Below are 19,186 nucleotides of genomic sequence, written 5' to 3'. Positions count from 1 at the left end.
GTTTCAGCGCTGTTGCCTTGTACTGAATACCATTGGCTGTGGTGTTTCTGTTTCATTCACCTGGACCCTAGTCGCGCTGGTTGCTGCGGTAAACAGTTGGAGCCTTTTGATCAAGCTTGAGTCGAGAAATCATTGCCCTTCCCTCTATTCAACTCTGTCGCAATCCAAAACAATCTAGTTATTGCCCATCGTCTCACGTTTAAAGACAACTCAGAACCCGGGCTTTCTCTCTATTCACTTTCATCCCTTCCCGCGTACGCCACAGCCAAACGTCTTTTTGTCTCCCTCAATCCCGTCGCCCCTGCATTCGTCCACCTTCACCTCTTTCCACTTGCGGAATTGTTGTCTGTACATAAACAATTCGTTACCGCTCCCTAGCAACCTATAATCGCATCTACTCTTCTGCTGCTTTCTTGGTTGTTGGCATCTCTTCATACTCAGTTTAGTTGAGGAAACTACATCGGCATCAACATCTCACAATGGATTACAACATGGAGGATAGCCAGAACTCAGCTCCCGGCAGTGTCCAGGCCGCCAAGCTCAACTCTGGTCACAAGGGCCCTGACTCTCAGAGTACCACCAAGAGGTGAATACTCGTCCCGAGACATTATGTTCACTACGGATGCTGACTCTAGACAGGCTGCAGACCGAGCTGATGCAACTCATGACGTCGCCTGCTCCCGGCGTCTCTGCCTTTCCCGGTGCGGATGGAAACCTCCTCGCTTGGACTGCCACCATCGAGGGTCCCGACGATACTCCCTACGCTGGCTTGACCTTCAAGCTCAGCTTTGCATTCCCCTCAAACTACCCTTATGCCGCTCCTACGGTGCTCTTCAAGACACCCATCTACCATCCTAATGTCGACTTCTCCGGCCGCATCTGCTTGGACATTCTCAAGGACAAGTGGACCGCTGCTTACAACATTCAAACTGTTCTGCTGAGCCTTCAAAGCTTGCTTGGCGAGCCCAACAAGTACGTACACAATTCAAGCTTGACCATAACAATGTCACTAATAAATGCTCAGTGCTTCACCCCTCAACGGTGAGGCTGCCGAGCTTTGGGACAAGGATACCGAGGAGTTCCAGAAGAAGGTTCTGGCACGCCACAGGGATGTTGAGGACGAGTAATTAGGCTTTGCTAGGGAGGGTTTGGTGCTTTGATAATTGTATAAAGGAACAGGAGTACCAGGTGTACGGAATTTGGTTTGACTTGTTAGGTTACAGGATTGCATGGCATTTCCATAGCTGGTTTAACAGCGAAGGGAGGGGACTTTGATAGGGTCAGAAACATGTACACCATTGTCGATAGCAGACCCTCTAATCGACGATTCATAAGATTCGCATCACCACGTCAGAACGTAAATGATTATTTTCGCCCTCATGAAAAACCTTGTCCATAGACCACTTCACGCCGAGGCACCGATTGTCGTTTGTGTTGACTTCAAGCTTTGATCACATTTTTTCCCTCTGTGTATATTCAGCGTCAAAAGCCAGAATGCCGAATGCAACTCCAAATGCCATGCCACCATAGAACCTGTCCCAAGAGAAACTTTTTTATATTTATTCCTCAACAACGACTGTGGCAAGACCCTTAGGGTTCTTGACGTTCACAGCCTGGACGTAGCTGTACAGCTTCTCCTTGGCACCCTCCTCGTCGTTTCGTCGTCGGGAAATTCGCACTCGGAGTCGGTAGTCAACACCCTTGATACCCTGCTCCCAGACCTTCTTGTTGAGCTGGGGGTCGATGCGGACATCGGAGGTACCCTGTCATCAAGGTTAGCACGCGTGGTTCAAAAATGACAACTTGGCCCTCCGCAATTGCTTCGCATTCGGCATCGGGCTCTTTGGGACGGATAGTCGTACCATGGACTTGGTGGCAAAGGCCTTGATCTCCTTAATAGCACGGGGAGCCCTCTTCTTGAAGGTGACACCATGGAGCTTTTGCTCGTCAGCATTTATCCTAGAAATTTCAAGCTTCGTTTCTCGAGCTATTCTTTGGCGAAGCAACGTACTCGCTTGTGCATGTGGATGGTGTACTCGCGGGCGACGACATCCGCGATGGCGGAGCGCTGAGTCTTGCCGGAGGGCTTCTTGGACGACATGGCTGGAAATATAAGGGTTAGTCCTTCGGTCGACGAAGTTGATAAAAGAATGAGTCGCTCGTGCTCGTAGTCTCTTGAGAGAAAAAGGACTTCGAGGGAGGAGAGGAGGGAGTATTGGTCGTACCTGCGGCTCGTCTCTTCGAGATTGGTCGTTAGGAAGGTGTGATGAAGTAGCTGGAGTAATTGCCAAAAATCTTTGTGCGTAGCCCTCGAAATCGGCAGGCACTCTGTGGGCCTGGCGAGCCAACCAGAGCGCAGCCCTGATTACCCACTAGACTCTCACGTGATTACAGTCGATTCACGGTTCGGATAATAAGCTAATCCCAGATGGGCTAGAGGCGTTGTATGGTCCACGTTTAGCCTCCAGTGGTGTTTACCGCGAAGCAAGCATTGCATCTAATCTTGGCCGTTGCTGCATAACGATTCCATCATTCCAGCTTGGGGCAATTGATTTCAAGGCACCGCAAACATCGCCATCCTTTGCGTATAAGCGCCTCATTTCTCTCATTCAGAGACTGCTTTGCTTAGGAGAGTGTGCGGTTGCTTCGACAAGACTAAGCGGCCTGTCGTCGGTCGTAATCAGGGGAACTTCCCCTACCCGGACCCTTCCATAAAGCTTCCCGGCAGTTGCTCCGCGCGCCAGAAACGCCTCTTCATTTTAACATTCACTCTCACCTTATCGACCGACAAGTATAATACGTTCGCCCGACATGGCCGAACACGAACCTGTTACCACGATGGCATCGCCGTCGCCTCAGCCTGACATGACGAGAAACCGACTACCTACGCTCTTTGAGGTCTTGAGTCGTCGCACTCTCCCTCCCGTCGACCTTTTCTCGTTCTATATCTACATGCGCGATCAGCAACGTTCGGTGGATTATCTCGACTTCTGGTAGGTTCATGCAGGATTGACTTTCCAGAAAGCTTAGCTGACATAGCCAGGCTCGATGTTGCTCAGCACATGTCGCTCTGCCGACATTATGTTCGCGAACTTCGACGATCCGTCCTTATTGGTACTCCCGAAGCACAATCAAAACGATCTTCAGCTATCCTCGAGAATATTGGCGACTTGGAACCTAGAGCGGCAGGTCCGTCCATGTATGCGACTGAGAAGGAGAAGAACCAAGATGCGCAAATGTCTGCATTCCTTAGAGAGGACCAAAGTCACGATTCACCTCAGAGTGCCTCTGCGCCTGTTAGACCCAGCCCTCAGTTCAGCAACTCTCACGAAGTCACTACCGAATCCAACTCGCCCGCTCATACCGTTGCGCGACAGGATATCCGAGCCTCAGCTGAGAAAATTCTCTACACTTTCCTTCTTCCTGGAGCTGAGCGAGAAATCACCCTCCCAGGTTCTATTACCGCAGAGGTAACTACTGCCATCGAAGAGTATGGTCGCGACGATCCCGAGGTATTCGATGTTGCCAAGGACTATGTCTTCCAAGCTATGGAGCGAGATGCTTTCCCAGGCTTCCTTCGAATGAAGGCTCTAGGCAACCTTATCCCACCCACGCTCATCATGCGACTTATCCTTGGTCTTATTGCCATGTTTGCCGCCCTCTGGGCTGCGTTTGTTCTCATTTTCCTTGATTACTCTCGTGCAACCAGATGCTGGGTAAGTTCTCATTCAAGGTAGCTCTCGAAAACTTGCTGACTCTCAATAGCTCATCCTTCCATTCACCGTCGGTGTCTATTTCCTTGCGTCTTACCAATACTCTCTGGACCCAATCATGGCCCTGGTTGGTTACAGCGAGTACACCCCCTTCAACTTCTCTCGCATTCGTGAACCCTACGTTCGCAAGCTCATCGCCAAGCGTGCTATCATGGTCCTCGCAGTGACTGTTCTCATTGATGCCGCACTCTGTGTTCTCTTCATTCTTGTTCCAGGAAAGCGTCTCTAAGCAACTATTCTTTTCACATTCAACCGCGGTCACTAATGCCGGCCATTAATGGCCTTTCGAATTCCCATTAAAAGAAAAAGCCATCTCCGCGAAAATCTCTTTGGACATCATATCAATACTCACGACTGTAATGATCAGGGGCCTTGATTAAGCGGCAATACTACCCCCAGTCTCTCGATTGAGCTCGGGCGTTGCTTTCTGGAGGCTGGCGTACGGGAATCTACTGTTTAACAACCAGGTCTTCTTTGTAATTTAGCTATTCCCGGTCTGGAACATGATCCTGAATCATTTCCGACCATGCGTTTTTCCTTCTTATTTATGACCTTATCGGGTCATTAGAATTAGTACAAGTCTCAGGGCGGCATTTTGTACGGACGTAGGGCTAATAAAAAGGCGTCATATCGTCTATTATGTCATGATTATTCGTGATACATGTTTTGCGAGCTTGACTTTTGGTTCGCCTGGCCCGACAGAGGTGCTATTTTCACAGCTTGCGCTTATTTGCTCGTTTCTTCTCCTCTTCGGCCTCATCGACATCCATACTGTCGTTGTCCACCAAGTTACCTGTATCCATGACTGATCGCTTGTTAAACCCCCGTCTACCCAGGTCCCGTGTCATGTTTGGCAGATCGTACTTGCGTCCCATTCCCTCTTGTTGTTCGTTGATCAACTGCTGCAACTTCTCATCGGCCAAGCGCTGCTCACGCTGTCGAGCTGCGGCTGTTGTTCGAATCTCCTTGATCTGGAGATCTAGGTCATCGAGAGTGGTTTTACAGCGGTCAGACCATTTCTTCAGTGCATCGGCCAAGTCAGGTATTGCTCCAGGGGCAAGGTCACGTAGAGGCGCAACACTGGTGACCTGCACGACTGCACGGGCTGGGTCAAGCGTGGCGTGAAGTAGACCAGCGTAAACCGCCGAGATCACCAATGCCTCCACCTCACGTGCTCCGGGTAGATCAAGTGCTTCCTGTAGTGCAGAATAGGAGAGGTTCTGTCGGTCTCGGACCAGTGAGAGAAGTGATAGCTGCCGTAGCTTGGTTGCCTGTACTTCTTCGAGCGCTGGTAGACCTTCTGTCGTTTTGTATGAAGAGTATGTTCCATGGGAAAAGATCTGGAGAACTTTCAGATGCGAAGAGAACTCTGAGCCGGCGAGATTTTGGATGGCGGGTGTTTGTAGGAGATCACTGAAGAGAAATGTGTTTGGTGCTGATGTAGCTCTGGTGACGAGATCGGCAGCTGCGCGAGGAGAGGTCGCAGATTTGGAGAGAGCGATGAATGGCTATTGCAGGTGTTAGTCTGTTTTCATTTTGCTTTTCCTGGCGATACATTCCTCCAGTGCGTTTAGAGCCTTCGTCTGCTCCATGATGTGTTGTGGTTGAGGCTATAGCCTCGGGGGTTAGATGACGGATATCAAGTACGTCACAGTACGGAGAGAAGCTAAAGGGAGGGGCTGTAGTGAAAGTCCGTAAGTTCCTGCGCTCTATTATACCTTCCCGTTGGGGCTCGGGCCCAAGAAACAATCTATGTTGATAGTCGCAGCTTGTGCAAGTGTTAGGTCAATGAAGTTCAAGATGGAGCATCGGAGCTTAGGTGAGGCTGGAGCGCTAGGCAGAGCAGCATATGGTGGGTGCGGGGCTCATGGGGTGTGGGGTCGAATTGAGCGTAGGTGGGGTCTTCCAATGTGAACTTGACTACCCTGTACTAGTATATATTTGACAAGCAATGCGTTCTTCGATACCGTCGTGACTTGGAGTCCTTTGGCCGGTAAATACTTCATTTCTCATATTATATGAGCACCTCAAGAAACTGTTTTCGCTTTTGATGTCGGAGCTCGACACTGTCAGTTCTGTTCACGCCATGGATCGTGTACCATACTGGATTCTATGTCAAAAGCGAACTCCAATTCGAACCAATACAAGCCACGACCAGAAGACATTTTATTGAAGGACAACCAAATGATACTCGAGGTAATGTTTGAGTATGCAATGGCCGTGCAAATCATTTACAAACTCAATTCAACCCGTTAATCACCAAGGAAACTGGCAAGAAGCCACGGCATACGGTATACGATAACCTAGCCACTGCTGGACTTGTCTACGCTCTCCTGGGAACTTATTGAGTTTAGCTACAAGAGACAGCGAGTCTAGCGTTCGTACTGCTGATGGGCTGTAACGCAAAGGCATGCTGACTGCATGTGCAGCTGTAGCCCTACACGCGACACATCGACATCGATTGTCGGAACGTGGAACATCCGCCTGAAAGACCTCACAATTGGATTTTATTGCGTCTTACATATAGTAAGACATTACTACTCCAAAAGACACACGATGATTGGCGATGGTCGACTAGAGGTTCACGGCAGAGTTGCGATCGACAATGACAGGAAATTGAAGATTGAACTCATGTTCAGTTCTAAGCTAAGTTGAAGTCTTCCCCAAAGAGAAGTCGGTGCGCCTAGTTCCGATAGTTCATGAAGGGTAAAAGCTGGTTGGACAGTCTGGGTGCTGAATGGTTGCAACTTGAATGATCGACACTTGCGCCTTTCAGGACAAGAGATGGCGCCATTAGAGGCCAGCTGAAAGTGAGCCATTGCAGAACTTTAGTTACCTTGTGACTGAGAAATAAAGGAGGGATAAGAATAGCTAAGGTAGTGATGAGGTATAAACATCAGCGGCCTTCGCCTTGTGGCTATGGTTGCACTGATCTCACTGATCTCACTGATCTCACTCTGTCACAACCATTCACAGACTTCTTTGAACTGTCTGAGCATCTGTCACTGCTCACTAACAGATTGCGGCCAATCGACCAGGGTTTTGTTTAATAGCGGAGTCCCCTTGTCTCAGGTCTCAGCATTTTCTGGCCCCAAGCTCCCTATTCATCTCCATTGTTCAAAGAGACCCCGGGCATCGTTTGGGAATTTCTGAGTCTCTAGTGAAACATCCCTGCAAGCGAGAAATCTGGTGCTCCAGCAGTCGCATCTTTGTATTAAATCCACCAACGAGAGGTATCAAACCGTCTTGGATATCAGCGGAAACAGACCCCAAACTGGAACTTGACCGTATCAGCCGCTGAGCCAAGACTCGTCCCGGATGTGATGGTTTTTGGGCCTCTCGCCTCGCGAACTGTTTTGTTGGTGTTTCCTTGCTAATAGCAGTGAGTGTTTCCCCTGAATCGTAGTTAAAACGCCGAGACGCCGTCCTCTGGAATCTTGCTCAAGTCATGTCCTTTTGTTCTTGGCCTGGTGTCTTCTTCTTGTTGTTCTTCTTCGTTTCTCGTACCCAAGTGGTCGTTCATTTCGTTCTCTTTCTTTCGTCTCACTAACGCCAAAAATAGCCGACATACTGTGCGTACGTACACACATACATCAGCAATTGAAGCCGGTCTTCGTGGTCTTATTGGCGTATTTGTTATCAAATGGCATAAGCTGTGACCTTCCAGTCCAGGCTTGATACAGTATCTGATCTTGGCCTCCGATTTCCTTGTTCGTCCAACACTACGACTCTTCTTCTTTATCTCTTTTTTCTCTCTTTCTGCCGAGCTGCTGCTCGATTTATTGTTTGCGTCGAATCTCCACCAAATTGAAATGCTCGTGGCTGGACGATTGAACTAGAACCCGTTCACTCCATTATTAGCAACCAACCACCAAACGAGTCTAACCGCGAGAGTGAGACCCAAGACCACAAGTGCCGTTCATCCCGCTTTCCGGCGCCATTTGGCAATCAATCTTCAACTCCAAAATCTCTCGGCTTCTGAGGATCGCAACATATTCACGATCCTCGAGTCGAGGCTCACGAGCCACAAGCTGTTGCGATGGCTCCCGCCTACATCCAAGTCCCTAACAAGGACACAAATAATGTCGCGCTCTCCGTTCCGAGGAGTCCCGGCGCCGGCGCCCATCTTGCTACGACGACGCTTCGAGTGGACGGCATGACGTGAGTTTGGTCATAATTCTATTCTTTTCCTCAACTTCCGCCGGTCATCCCGGGACCCAGTTATGGAGTTCCGTTCGGCTTTTGCGGCCCCCTGCCAAGTTTATGCGACATGTTCGGGAATATATCACTGACCCTGTTTCCTCTATAGATGCGGCGCATGTACTTCTGCTGTTGAAGCTGGCTTCAAGGGCGTCGATGGTGTTGGAAACGTTTCAGTCAGTCTGGTTATGGAGCGAGCAGTCATCATGCACAACCCTCAAGTTATCTCCGCCGAAGAAGTCAAGGATATCATCGAAGACCGAGGCTTCGATGCCGAAGTCCTCTCGACCGACCTCCCCAGCCCTGTCGCCAGACGCTTTACACACAACGAAGACGACAATGACTTTATTACGACAACTATCGCCGTCGAGGGCATGACCTGTGGAGCCTGCACTTCTGCCGTTGAAGGTGGCTTCAAAGATGTTCCTGGTGTCAAGAGCTTCAGCATCTCATTGCTCTCCGAGAGAGCTGTTATCGAACACGATCCCGACCTTCTCACTGCCGAACAAATCGCCGAAATCATTGAAGACCGCGGCTTTGATGCTACGATTGTCGACTCGGGCAAAGTGGTGGCTGACAAATCTGGCAAGGATGCTGAAAATGCCGGCAACCTCGCCATCACGACAGTAGCAATTGAGGGCATGACATGTGGTGCTTGCACATCGGCTGTCGAGGGTGGATTCAAGGACGTAGAAGGCGTCCTCAAGTTCAACATCAGTCTTCTCGCGGAACGAGCCGTTATTACACATGATGTTACCAAACTCTCGCCGGAGCAAATAGCGGAAATAATCGACGACCGTGGCTTCGACGCGGAAGTTATTTCTTCACAACCAACCAATGATCATCATAGCGGGTCATCGTCCACGGCACAGTTCAAAGTTTATGGTGTTCCAGATGCGGCTGCAGCACAAGCTTTGGAGGCTGAGTTGACGGCCATGCACGGCGTCGATTCAGTTTCGGTGAGCCTTGCTTCATCACGCCTCACCGTCACTCACCAACCTGGTGTTATTGGTCTCCGGGCCATCGTGGAAGCTGTCGAAGCTAAGGGATACAACGCCATTGTGGCCGATACCCAAGACAACAATGCACAGCTCGAGTCACTCGCAAAGACAAGAGAGATCAATGAGTGGAGGACGGCTTTCCGAACCTCATTGGCTTTTGCCATCCCGGTCTTCATTCTGAACATGATCTTGCCTATGTGTGCGCCATCTCTCGATCTTGGCAGGTTTGAGTTAATTCCAGGCCTCTATCTAGGAGATATCATCTGTTTAGTCCTTACGATACCCGTCCAATTCGGCATTGGAAAGCGTTTTTATATTTCAGCATGGAAGTCAGTCAAGCACCGCTCACCAACAATGGATGTTCTTGTTATCCTCGGAACATCTTGTGCCTTCTTCTTCAGCATTTTGACCATGACGGTTTCTTTACTTTTGCCTCCTCACACCCGGCCAAGCACTATTTTTGACACCAGCACTATGCTCATCACATTCATCACGTTAAGTCGTTACCTTGAGAATAGCGCGAAGGGTCAGACCTCTAAGGCTCTTTCTCGACTCATGTCTTTGGCACCCTCTATGGCTACAATCTACGTAGACCCCATTGCTGCTGAGAAGGCTGCCGAGGCTTGGGGTAAGGACCCAACTACTTCCAAAACGCCAGGAGTTGGTGGTTCAGCTCACGAGGAGCGGTCTGTTCCTACTGAGCTTCTCCAGCTTGGTGATGTCGTCATTCTGCGGCCTGGTGATAAGGTGCCTGCCGATGGTGTCCTCGTCCGAGGAGAGACCTTCGTAGATGAGAGCATGGTAACGGGTGAAGCCATGCCTGTTCAGAAGCGGACCGGCGATCACGTCATTGGCGGATCCGTTAATGGTGACGGTCGTGTTGACTTCCGAGTCACTCGTGCCGGTCGTGACACTCAACTCAGCCAAATTGTCAAGTTGGTTCAAGATGCCCAGACCAACCGGGCACCTATCCAGCGACTTGCCGACACTATTGCAGGGTATTTTATTCCTGCTATCCTCATCCTCGGCTTGAGTACGTTTCTTTGCTGGATGGTTCTCAGCCATGTACTTGCGAACCCACCCAAAATCTTTTTGCAGGACGCCAGCGGTGGTAAGATCATGGTCTGCGTCAAGCTCTGCATTTCTGTCATCGTTTTCGCATGCCCTTGCGCCCTCGGTCTAGCTACACCTACTGCCGTCATGGTTGGTACTGGCGTTGGTGCCGAGAACGGCATTCTGATCAAAGGTGGCGCTGCTCTTGAGAGATGTACCAAGGTTACACAGATTGTCCTCGATAAGACTGGCACCATCACCTATGGTAAGATGAGCGTTGTCGAGTCTGTCCTCGAGTCCGAGTGGCATGATAATGAATGGCGACGTCGACTTTGGTGGGCTATTGTTGGTCTTGCTGAGATGGGTAGTGAACATCCCGTTGGAAAGGCCATCCTCGCAGGAGCTCGACAAGAACTCGATATTGAGGCCGATGATGTTCTTGAGGGAAGTGTCGGCGAGTTCAAGGTCACTGTTGGCAAGGGTATCAACGCTCTGGTTGAACCTGTATCGGCTGTTGACCGTAGCCGCTATCGGGCGCTCGTCGGTAACGTTGCTTTCCTGCAGGAAAACGGCATTGAGGTTCCCGAGGATGTCATCGAGGCATCAGAACAACTCGACCCCAGCGCAACCAAGGCTTCTAACAAGGGACCTGCCACTGGTACCACTCACATCTTCGTGGCTATTGATGGCAAATACAGTGGCCATCTCTCTTTGGCTGACTCTATCAAGGAGGGTGCTGCTGCTGCCATCTCGGCCCTTCACAAACTGGGTGTGAAGACAGCTATTGTTACTGGTGACCAGCGATCCACTGCCCTCAGTGTTGCTGCGGCTGTGGGCATTCCTCCCGAGAATGTCTATGCCGGAATGAGCCCCGACCAGAAGCAAGAGATTATCAAGCAAATTCAAGAACAAGGCGAGGTCGTTGCCATGGTCGGCGACGGCATCAACGATTCACCTGCACTTGCAACTGCTGATATCGGTATCGCCATGGCCAGCGGTACAGACGTCGCCATGGAAGCCGCCGATATTGTTCTCATGCGCCCAACTGATTTGATGGTTATTCCTGCGGCGCTGGACCTCACTCGGTACATTTTCCGTCGCATCAAGCTGAACCTTGCCTGGGCGTGCATGTACAACGTTATCGGTCTGCCAATTGCCATGGGCTTCTTCCTGCCCATTGGTTTCCACATGCACCCCATGATGGCTGGTTTCGCCATGGCGTGTAGTAGTGTCAGTGTCGTCGTGAGCAGTCTTTTCCTCAAGTTCTGGAAGCGTCCTCGATGGATGGATGAGGCTGCTGCTGAGAAGAGCGGTGGTCTTCGCTGGAGGAGTGGAAGAGGTGTTGTAGGCTGGGTGCGTGAGACGCTGGGTAGGAGACGGATTAAGAAAGAGGAGGGTTATGTGCCTTTGGAAAACATTGAGACGGAAGCTTAAGAATTTTTGTTTTGTTAAGCGATGGAGTCATGATGCTTGGTAGATGTATCGTCTTGAAAGTTACCTCATATATCGATGAGATCCTAGAAAGAAAATAAGAGCGAGCATATGGACATACATGATTTTTTTTTTAAATTTTCAGACAATTTGTTCTTGCTGGCCGTTTTATCTTATATAAACATCAGAGATGTTCTTTATCGGCCCTTAGATGTAAGAAGTATCATGATATATGAAGGTTTCTCTTTGTTTGTCGCGTGTTGGTCGTACGTTTGCATGTCCCGTAGATGCCGTAAGTGTTTTGCATATGGGCTAGGAGCACAACTGATAACGCCATTTTCTGACTCTCCAACACGGGAATAGTGGAATTGTTGAATACCAATGAATGATTGAGAGCTTAAACATTCAAGATAGCCTGGAATACAGCTTTGTTGTTTGTGATTGGGCAACTTTGATTCAGACCTCCAGTTGGAGACTTGATCGGATCTGGAGAGTCTCCCTTGAATAGAACCAACGGTCACGGGAAGCCAATGGGATGTAAATAGATAAGGGCGGGCAGATGAAACAATCATGGCGCAAGACCAGAGAGATATGAAAACTTGAAGTGTTGCTTGGCTCTGGATTTCGGAGCATAGATATCCGCATAAGTAGACATTGTGACTATTAGGGAACGCAAGTCTAGACGAAACTGATCTCTAGATCCTACACTGGAGCATCAGGATCGACGTTGTGTTGCACTGAAATTTAACAATCATCATTGCAGAAATCACCGTTACATTTCCCGTCAGACTACTCTGTACTACGTATTACATATTAGCATCCCTGCCTCTCTATCCTCATAAGGCGACATTCCTCGAACTAAAAACTCCTGTCCGGAAGGATTCTAGCATCATAAGCAGGGGACTTCTGTAAGGGCGGCATCAGCCTTCCGGGGCTGAGACACAATCAGATCCTTGCATTCATAGACTGATCTTCTGAATCAACCCAACGGATAGTGACAAATAAAGTTATCGAGAATCTGAGACATAAACTAACAAGAATCCCAGGGGCTGTTTCGTTGGAATTCTGATACTGACTGCCAAGAACAAATTATCGGATCAACGGTGAATGGAGTCTCATGGAGTGGGAGAAAATTGGATTGCTGTGCAAATCGTAGGAATCTGCCAAGGCTATTCACACATGTTAAGGCGCTTGAGTTTGAGGCGACGCAACAATGAATGAATGGATGAAAGGGGCGGAAATAACGGCTTTGGCTGGCGCAAAAGTCAACGGCCTCGTTACTCCTTTTTTTAGTTCCAGGAATTGGTCTCGTGACAGCTTTTGAATGGTGTTTTCTTTCTCTGTTTCTCTATACACATCAAAAGGAGATATCCGTCTGACACTCTCTGCATGCAGATGTGGTTCGTATTGCTCACTGATAATCGTATTGAGGTCCAATCACGGAGTGAGCTCAATAACTAAACGCTTACAGTCTCATGTCAGTGTTGATTTTTCTGAGTGCCGTTAGAGATAGAAAGCAAGTGCCGATGCATATAAAAATAGCTATGAATACGCGGAACAGCTGTCCATCGTCTTCTCCCACTGTCCCTTGGCCTACGTAACCCCAAGCTTGCGTATGTATTCTTGATGATAGACGGGTTTCCTGGTGCTTGGCCCGTTTCACGACAACGCGGCTCAACACGTACATGTGCGGGTATAAATCAACTCCAACTAGAGAATGACGTGCCCTTTCTCGCTTGTAATACCTCTAGAGATTGAGTTATGTCCACATGAGATCCGTGCTGCGAGAGCGGGTGTTGAGAATACTACATACGAACAAATACCGAGTACAAACGGACACTGCTTTATTGTTACTAGAGTTTTATTATACCCACTTGGAAGAAGAAACTCCTTTTCTCCGTGACCATCAGATAACCTTACCCTGAGGCCTGAGCAGTCTGGGCCAGTCTCAGAGTCTGTTCAGCTCCATATTCGATATTGTATCAACTCATATCAGCATAAAACTACTGACGCCTCTCTCATTAGCCTACATCACCCAATCCAGTGACTTGCTAGAATTGTCAACACGAGATGCTGTGATTGGTCTGAGATGCTGTATTCCTGGTCTGCAATGAGATGCCCCCGCCCCCTTTTCTGATTAGAGTAGAGTGCCATCACGTTAGGTTCTTCTGAACCCCTGGACTACACATGTACAGGTAACAGGACCACGTTCCAAAGGCGGTAATAAAAACGATTTATCGAAAGTCCTTTCCTACATTAGGTCATTGGAGGGAGTAGTCCCGAGTCTGTATTCAAGCATCCTTGTAAGCTTGTTTGCTGAATGAATTGAGTTTGCGTTGGTTGGTGAAGGGGGATAAGATGAGATTGATCCTCTAACGGTTGTACAGTGGAGAGGTTTCTAACCTCTATCCGTGGCAGTGGAGGTAATAGCCTGGTGAGATCTGGTGCGGAACTCTATCAATCACTACTGTCACTGCCTATGTAATAGCGATCACCTTAATTTCCCACTGCAGGATTCAAAAATCCAATCCATTTGGAACAATAACTACCTACCTAGCCCACCCAAGCTTGCATTGCATGGCTAATCAAGTCAAGGCTGGTTATGGTTACTGCGAGCAGGTTCCGCCAATGCTGACAGTTGTTCACTAAATCTTGACACAGACGCCACAAGGTACCTCACCTCAGTGTACCTCGACTCACACTCCAGTGGCTTTTTCCTCCAAACTCCGCACCCCGATCCAATAGCTTCGTTTTTGTAAGCCACTTGTAAGGCCCCGCCGACTACTCCCTTTAGCAAGCACCCCCGCTATCAATCACTGAAGACTCCGAAACTCCCCGTAGATATTGATTTGGGGGGTACAGATCACACAGGTACAGTAAGCCTGAGATCCTTTTTTGGGCTTGTCTCCCTAAAAACCTTCCTCCCTTTTCTGCCTCCCAACTCTTTCTTCTTCTTCCCCATCCCGTCACTTTAAACTCTCTCTTATCCCTCCTTTTCAAGCCCCCTTCGAAAGAAACAACTCTTCACAACTTTCTCTTCTTTTTTGTGTGTGCGTGTTGTGCAAGATCATTTTCTTACCTGGGATCAGTACTTGATTTTTGCCTGTCTCCATATTCATCTCCCTGTCTGGGTCCAATCGCTCGCTTTATTCCATCATATTACGCGCCTCCGCCCCCTTCTCCCTTGGCTTGGCCCCTGTATTTTCTTTCGCTTCCATCTATCTCCGTGTTACGTTTCCACTTAACAACTACCTACAACTACATCAAAGACTCGGCTGCACCTTGGTCTGCATTTGCATTTTGTCGGTAATCGACTGCGCTTGCGGATTTCTTAGTCGGTTCATCGTTGTTGATTGAGTCGACTCCGGGTTATGCTAGAGACCCCACGATATTCTTAACGTTCGTCAACGGTACCTGATCGCATCCCCACGAATCTCCGGCGCATCCATCACCATGTCTTCCCGTCCCAATAACGAGGAGCCTCTTCCTCTCCTCTCCGCCGAGGAGAGAGAGCGTGATATCAAGGGCGAGCTCGATGTCGAGAGCGACGCTGGCCGAGCCGAGCCTCCCAAGAACAACAACCTTGAGCATGAGTACTCTATCCCCAGTACCGTCAAGTTCGCATGGCTCGGAACCTACTTTTTCTTCTCTCTGCTCCTCACTCTTTACAACAAGCTTGTTCTGGGAATGGTAAGTTGACGACATCAACCGCTTATGGCACCCTGATAGTCCAAAGACTAACATGCGCTTCCAATAGTTCCACTTCCCATGGCTCTTGACTTTCCTCCACGCCTCGTTCGCCAGTGTCGGCACCTATGTCATGATGCAAATGGGTTACTTTAAGCTCTCACGATTGGGGCGTCGCGAGAACCTCGCCCTCGTTGCTTTCAGTGCTCTCTTCACTGCCAACATCGCCGTTTCCAACCTGTCTCTCGCTATGGTCTCCGTTCCCTTCTACCAGACCATGCGCATGCTCTGCCCGATCTTCACCATCCTTATCTACCGCACTTACTACGGCCGAACCTATAGCACCATGACATACCTTTCTCTCCTGCCTCTTATCGTCGGTGCTGCCATGACCACCCTAGGTGAGATGAGCTTCACTGACGCCGGCTTCCTTCTCACTATTCTTGGTGTCGTGCTCGCCGCTCTCAAGGTACGCCCTTTCCTGACATGGCTCAAACTCTTCATTAACCATTTTATAGACTGTCGTAACCAACCGATTCATGACTGGATCTCTCGCTCTCCCCCCGATCGAGTTCCTCCTCCGCATGTCTCCTCTCGCTGCTCTTCAGGCTCTGGCTTGCGCTACTGCCACCGGTGAAGTTAGCGGCTTCCACAAGCTCATCACCTCTGGGGACGTTTCTCTCCCCCCCGCTTTCGCCTCGCTCTTCGGAAACGGTTTCCTCGCCCTTCTGCTCAACATCTCGTCTTTCAACACCAACAAGCTTGCTGGTGCTCTGACCATGACCGTCTGTGGTAACCTCAAGCAGTGCTTGACTGTTGCCCTCGGCATCTTCCTCTTCGACGTGACCATCGATCTGCTTAACGGTGCTGGTATGGCCGTCACAATGCTTGGTGCTGCCATCTACAGCAAGGCCGAACTCGACAACAAGAACCGCAAGAGCCAACAGGCTGCTGCCGCCGCTTACAAGCCCGTCGAGCAACAGGCTCGGTAAACTTGGTGCGCTATTGAGATCGGATATTCTCACTTTTAATACATGACCTTTTTATAGACGATCGGGCGAGTGAAGACTGGCAAAGGCGAACTGCTTCTTTTTTCGGCGTCTTTTTCTTCGCTTCTTGGGATCTCTGCTGGGTGTGTAGCATGGATCGACATCTGGTAAAATTCTATTTGTACTTGATATCCGGCGGCTCCCCGCGGACTCGCCCACCACTAAGCAGGATCGGGGGGAGATTGGAGACTGAGGGATGTTATTACTATCATGATCATGGGCTATGGGTTTTTTCGAAAATGTGCAGGCCCGGAAACTATGTGGCCTTTTCTATACACCTTTGGTTGTTTCTTCAATTTTCTTGAATAGGGTTTGCATTTCCAGAGTAAGAATAGATACTCTACATCAATGCCTGCGTTGCTGTGTCTGCATTCGACATGTGTATTATACTTGATAGTGAAAGTGAAAATCTTTTATTCCCGAGGAACTCCCGTGCTAGATAGACAAAGGCTGCGAACCTATTTGGATTGATGTCCTTTCTAACAAAACACCACCCCGATAAACATTTTTATTAGGAAAAGACAATCTTTGAAACTGCCGTCCATTAACGCCGTGCTATGCGAAATATAAGGAATAGGATGTGTCGATTTCAGATGTCCTCGTACGAAGCATGTACAATCGAGGCATCAGGAAGGGTCTTCTTTTTCAAGGCCAAAATACTCTGCTGAACATCGTCGAACGAGGCATTAGTTTGCAGGCCTAGTGTCTGCGCCAGTATTTCGAGGTCACTTGGTGGCAAGGCAACATGGCCTTGTCCGGATACGCCATCACCAAGAACAGGTACGATAATGGCAGGGTCAGTACCAGTACCCTTTGCCTTGCTGAGCATGCCGAAACGGATGGCTACTTCTGTAACGGTAACCATGATACTAACGATAATGAGGACAATGATGATCCAAGTGATGTAGCTCATCTTTGCGTCGGCAACAGAGTCTGACAGTATCTCGGCCAGATCGAGGAAGACACGGCATCGCTCGTTGAGAACCTTGATGCGTGGATCAATCTCAAGGTACTCGCGGATGGCGGCGTAAAGTGGATGTAAAGTTGGTTCAGAGTCCCAGAAGAAGTTGGGAACATCGAGGATATTGGACGCTGTGAAATAGTTAGACCAAGTCACCGTAGTTTGGGGTAAATAAACTTACAGAGATTGATGTCGACCCGGCTCTTGAAGAGTTGGCCCAACATGCGCACGATTTCAGTGCGGGTCATGTTCAGCTCTCCTGTTAGAGCCAGCGTCTTGGGTACATGCTGAGCACTTATCATAGTCTCACTCATGCGTTCTTCAAAGAAACACAGCCGTGTGCTTTGTGCAATAGCATGGCTGATGGTGAGTTTGATCATATGGTCAGATCGCGGTAGCAGAGTGATCATGTCGTTAAAGATGCGAGGACGCTTGATATCAGCGCTGTACTCGAAATGGAACTCTTCAGTCTCATAGTCCTCCTGGTCCAAGGGTCGAGTCAGAAGACTAGTAGCGCCGTTCTCTGTAGCGTCGGCATCGGCAAAAGTAAGGTCGGCAAGGATGTCCTTCTCTTGGTGCTCGGTAAAGTTCCAGAAGACGACGACACCGTAGGAGTAGACAAACATTTCGGCAAAGTTCTTTGCGTCGGGCGCAAGTCGGTTCATAGATGAAACGTCATCGTCGTGGCGGAAGGGATTGCTGCGCTCAGGAGTTGAGGGGCGATCAGTCAAGTAAGAAGGCATTTCATGGCCACGCTCAGGACTCGGGTTTTCGTATGCATCATCCTCAAAGTACCCTTCATGGTGGTCCCTTTGTTCGCTGCGTTCGATTTCCAGGTCGAGAACTGTCTTTCCAGTTCCAGGGGTCTTGAGAATAGGTCGACTTCGTACTCGATAACCATCAGTACCGTTGAGTAGCGGCAAGGCGTAGATGACGTATAGACAGTCGTCGTAAATTTTGGTTTTAGCCTCATGTTTCTTGCGCAGGAACTCGGCAGTCGGCTTAATCTTGTAGGCTTGCGCAGTACAGTATGCTGTCAGCCTGCTAACCTTTTCTGTTCTCTGCATCTTGGACAGCCTCTCAGCAAAACTCTTTCCGCGGATTCCGCCCCGTTTCTTGAGGACATCCAGCTCTTCGTCTTTCAGAGGTCGATTCTCATCATCGTGTACACGGCGCGCGAGCACCGACTCGCTCTCGATCTCCTCGTCGACGTCATCGTCATTATCGCCTGTTTCCGGAAGAAGTACCAGCTTCTCGCTTATCTTTGTCGTTCTCGAGGGCATTGGCTGGCCGGTGCGAGACTGAGCATTGGGTAGACCGCCTGAAGAGACTCGGCGACTGAGAGCGCCGCCTGCGGGTCCTGGATGTCGTCCTGGAGGAACTGGTGCTGGAGGACCGCGTGGCTGGCCTGATGGGATTTGAGAGTTGTACTGAAGAACATTGTCGACGGTCATGAATCGCATTGGTGCCTGGGATCCGCCGGCGCCTGCACCAGTGTCTTGTCGTTGAAGAACTCTCCTTTGAGGTGGTCTCTGTCTCGCGTCCGTGACCTGAATGGTATTAGTAGTATTCATGGACGCGCGCAGAGTTGATGATAAGTACCAGGACTGATGGACGTTGCTTTGACGCCATTGCGGCTCCCGAGGGGTCAACACCCTTGTGTAAATGGTTAGTATGAAATCAGCGATCTTTATAGATACAGGTCAATTGGAACGAATTATCGCGGTTGACGGTGTAGAGAAGTTTGGAAGTCAAAACTCGGTTGACAAGGGTTGAAGCTTCAAAGATTCAAATGATTCTGATCCGATGGGGTTCGCAGCTCGGGCCAATTGCTTTGGGACTGGCTCTACGCTGATGACCTCATATAACCCCACTAAACCACAGCGTATCAAAAAGGCTTCCAAGCTGTCGTGGCTCTCCACTGACAATGCCAGGCGCAAACATGTGCTAATAGATGTTTGCTCGACTAAAGCTTTGGCTTTTCTATTATTAAGGCATGTTTTTATCAACAGAACCATTGACAGCTACAGG

The 19,186-nt window shown here is 49.4% G+C and overlaps 7 protein-coding genes across 13 annotated transcripts; 4 read left to right on the top strand and 3 right to left on the bottom strand.

The window, feature by feature from the left end:
- Window positions 1-81: 81 nt before the first annotated feature.
- FVEG_09570 (ubiquitin-conjugating enzyme E2 C) lies at window positions 82-1,415 on the top strand. The gene is made up of 3 exons (XM_018898591.1): window positions 82-586; window positions 640-972; window positions 1,025-1,415. Exons 1-3 carry the CDS (start codon window positions 480-482, stop codon window positions 1,125-1,127), a joined length of 543 nt encoding a protein of 180 aa, XP_018756504.1. The 5' UTR covers window positions 82-479; the 3' UTR covers window positions 1,128-1,415.
- FVEG_09571 (50S ribosomal protein L31e) lies at window positions 494-2,389 on the bottom strand. 2 transcript variants are annotated; one of them, XM_018898593.1, is made up of 4 exons: window positions 2,226-2,389; window positions 2,012-2,103; window positions 1,863-1,937; window positions 494-1,763 (listed from the first exon to the last, which is right to left on the bottom strand). In XM_018898593.1, exons 2-4 carry the CDS (start codon window positions 2,099-2,101, stop codon window positions 1,560-1,562), a joined length of 369 nt encoding a protein of 122 aa, XP_018756506.1. In that variant the 5' UTR covers window positions 2,102-2,103; window positions 2,226-2,389; the 3' UTR covers window positions 494-1,559. The 2 variants fall into 2 exon arrangements, with proteins under 2 accessions (XP_018756506.1, XP_018756505.1); XM_018898592.1 differs by having other exon boundaries at window positions 2,012-2,389.
- An 83-nt stretch (window positions 2,390-2,472) lies between these two features.
- On the top strand, window positions 2,473-4,698 carry FVEG_09572 (hypothetical protein). Of its 2 annotated transcripts, XM_018898594.1 has the most exons (3): window positions 2,478-2,993; window positions 3,044-3,716; window positions 3,766-4,478. In XM_018898594.1, the coding sequence occupies exons 1-3, from the start codon at window positions 2,812-2,814 to the stop codon at window positions 4,000-4,002; spliced, it is 1,092 nt and encodes a 363-aa protein (XP_018756507.1). In that variant the 5' UTR covers window positions 2,478-2,811; the 3' UTR covers window positions 4,003-4,478. The 2 variants fall into 2 exon arrangements, with proteins under 2 accessions (XP_018756508.1, XP_018756507.1); XM_018898595.1 differs by having other exon boundaries at window positions 2,473-3,716; window positions 3,766-4,698.
- Window positions 4,487-5,365, bottom strand: FVEG_09573 (hypothetical protein; the record flags this gene model as incomplete). The annotated part of the gene is made up of 2 exons (XM_018898596.1): window positions 4,487-5,238; window positions 5,329-5,365. The coding sequence occupies 2 exons, from the start codon at window positions 5,363-5,365 to the stop codon at window positions 4,487-4,489; spliced, it is 789 nt and encodes a 262-aa protein (XP_018756509.1).
- A 1,353-nt stretch (window positions 5,366-6,718) lies between these two features.
- Window positions 6,719-11,715, top strand: FVEG_09574 (Cu2+-exporting ATPase). Of its 2 annotated transcripts, XM_018898597.1 has the most exons (3): window positions 6,719-7,155; window positions 7,336-7,934; window positions 8,083-11,697. In XM_018898597.1, the coding sequence occupies exons 2-3, from the start codon at window positions 7,813-7,815 to the stop codon at window positions 11,459-11,461; spliced, it is 3,501 nt and encodes a 1,166-aa protein (XP_018756510.1). In that variant the 5' UTR covers window positions 6,719-7,155; window positions 7,336-7,812; the 3' UTR covers window positions 11,462-11,697. The 2 variants fall into 2 exon arrangements, with proteins under 2 accessions (XP_018756510.1, XP_018756511.1); XM_018898598.1 differs by lacking the exon at window positions 6,719-7,155 and having other exon boundaries at window positions 7,194-7,934; window positions 8,083-11,715.
- A 2,189-nt stretch (window positions 11,716-13,904) lies between these two features.
- FVEG_09576 (hypothetical protein) lies at window positions 13,905-18,956 on the bottom strand. 2 transcript variants are annotated; one of them, XM_018898603.1, is made up of 4 exons: window positions 18,758-18,956; window positions 17,337-18,705; window positions 15,201-17,286; window positions 13,905-15,139 (listed from the first exon to the last, which is right to left on the bottom strand). In XM_018898603.1, exons 1-3 carry the CDS (start codon window positions 18,785-18,787, stop codon window positions 16,784-16,786), a joined length of 1,902 nt encoding a protein of 633 aa, XP_018756513.1. In that variant the 5' UTR covers window positions 18,788-18,956; the 3' UTR covers window positions 13,905-15,139; window positions 15,201-16,783. The 2 variants fall into 2 exon arrangements, with proteins under 2 accessions (XP_018756513.1, XP_018756512.1); XM_018898602.1 differs by having other exon boundaries at window positions 13,905-17,286.
- FVEG_09575 (hypothetical protein) lies at window positions 14,321-17,493 on the top strand. Of its 3 annotated transcripts, none has more exons than XM_018898600.1 (4): window positions 14,321-15,148; window positions 15,216-15,614; window positions 15,664-16,990; window positions 17,078-17,493. In XM_018898600.1, the coding sequence occupies exons 1-3, from the start codon at window positions 14,912-14,914 to the stop codon at window positions 16,135-16,137; spliced, it is 1,110 nt and encodes a 369-aa protein (XP_018756515.1). In that variant the 5' UTR covers window positions 14,321-14,911; the 3' UTR covers window positions 16,138-16,990; window positions 17,078-17,493. The 3 variants fall into 3 exon arrangements, with proteins under 3 accessions (XP_018756515.1, XP_018756516.1, XP_018756514.1); XM_018898601.1 differs by having other exon boundaries at window positions 14,335-15,148; window positions 15,664-16,974; XM_018898599.1 differs by having other exon boundaries at window positions 14,335-15,148; window positions 15,664-17,493.
- Window positions 18,957-19,186: the final 230 nt, after the last annotated feature.

Source organism: Fusarium verticillioides, chromosome 1 (genome assembly GCF_000149555.1).
Source record: "Fusarium verticillioides 7600 chromosome 1, whole genome shotgun sequence".
Lineage (NCBI taxonomy): Eukaryota > Fungi > Ascomycota > Sordariomycetes > Hypocreales > Nectriaceae > Fusarium > Fusarium verticillioides.
The sequence above is the reverse complement of the archived record's forward strand: the minus strand, read 5'-3'. Positions and strand labels throughout refer to the sequence as shown.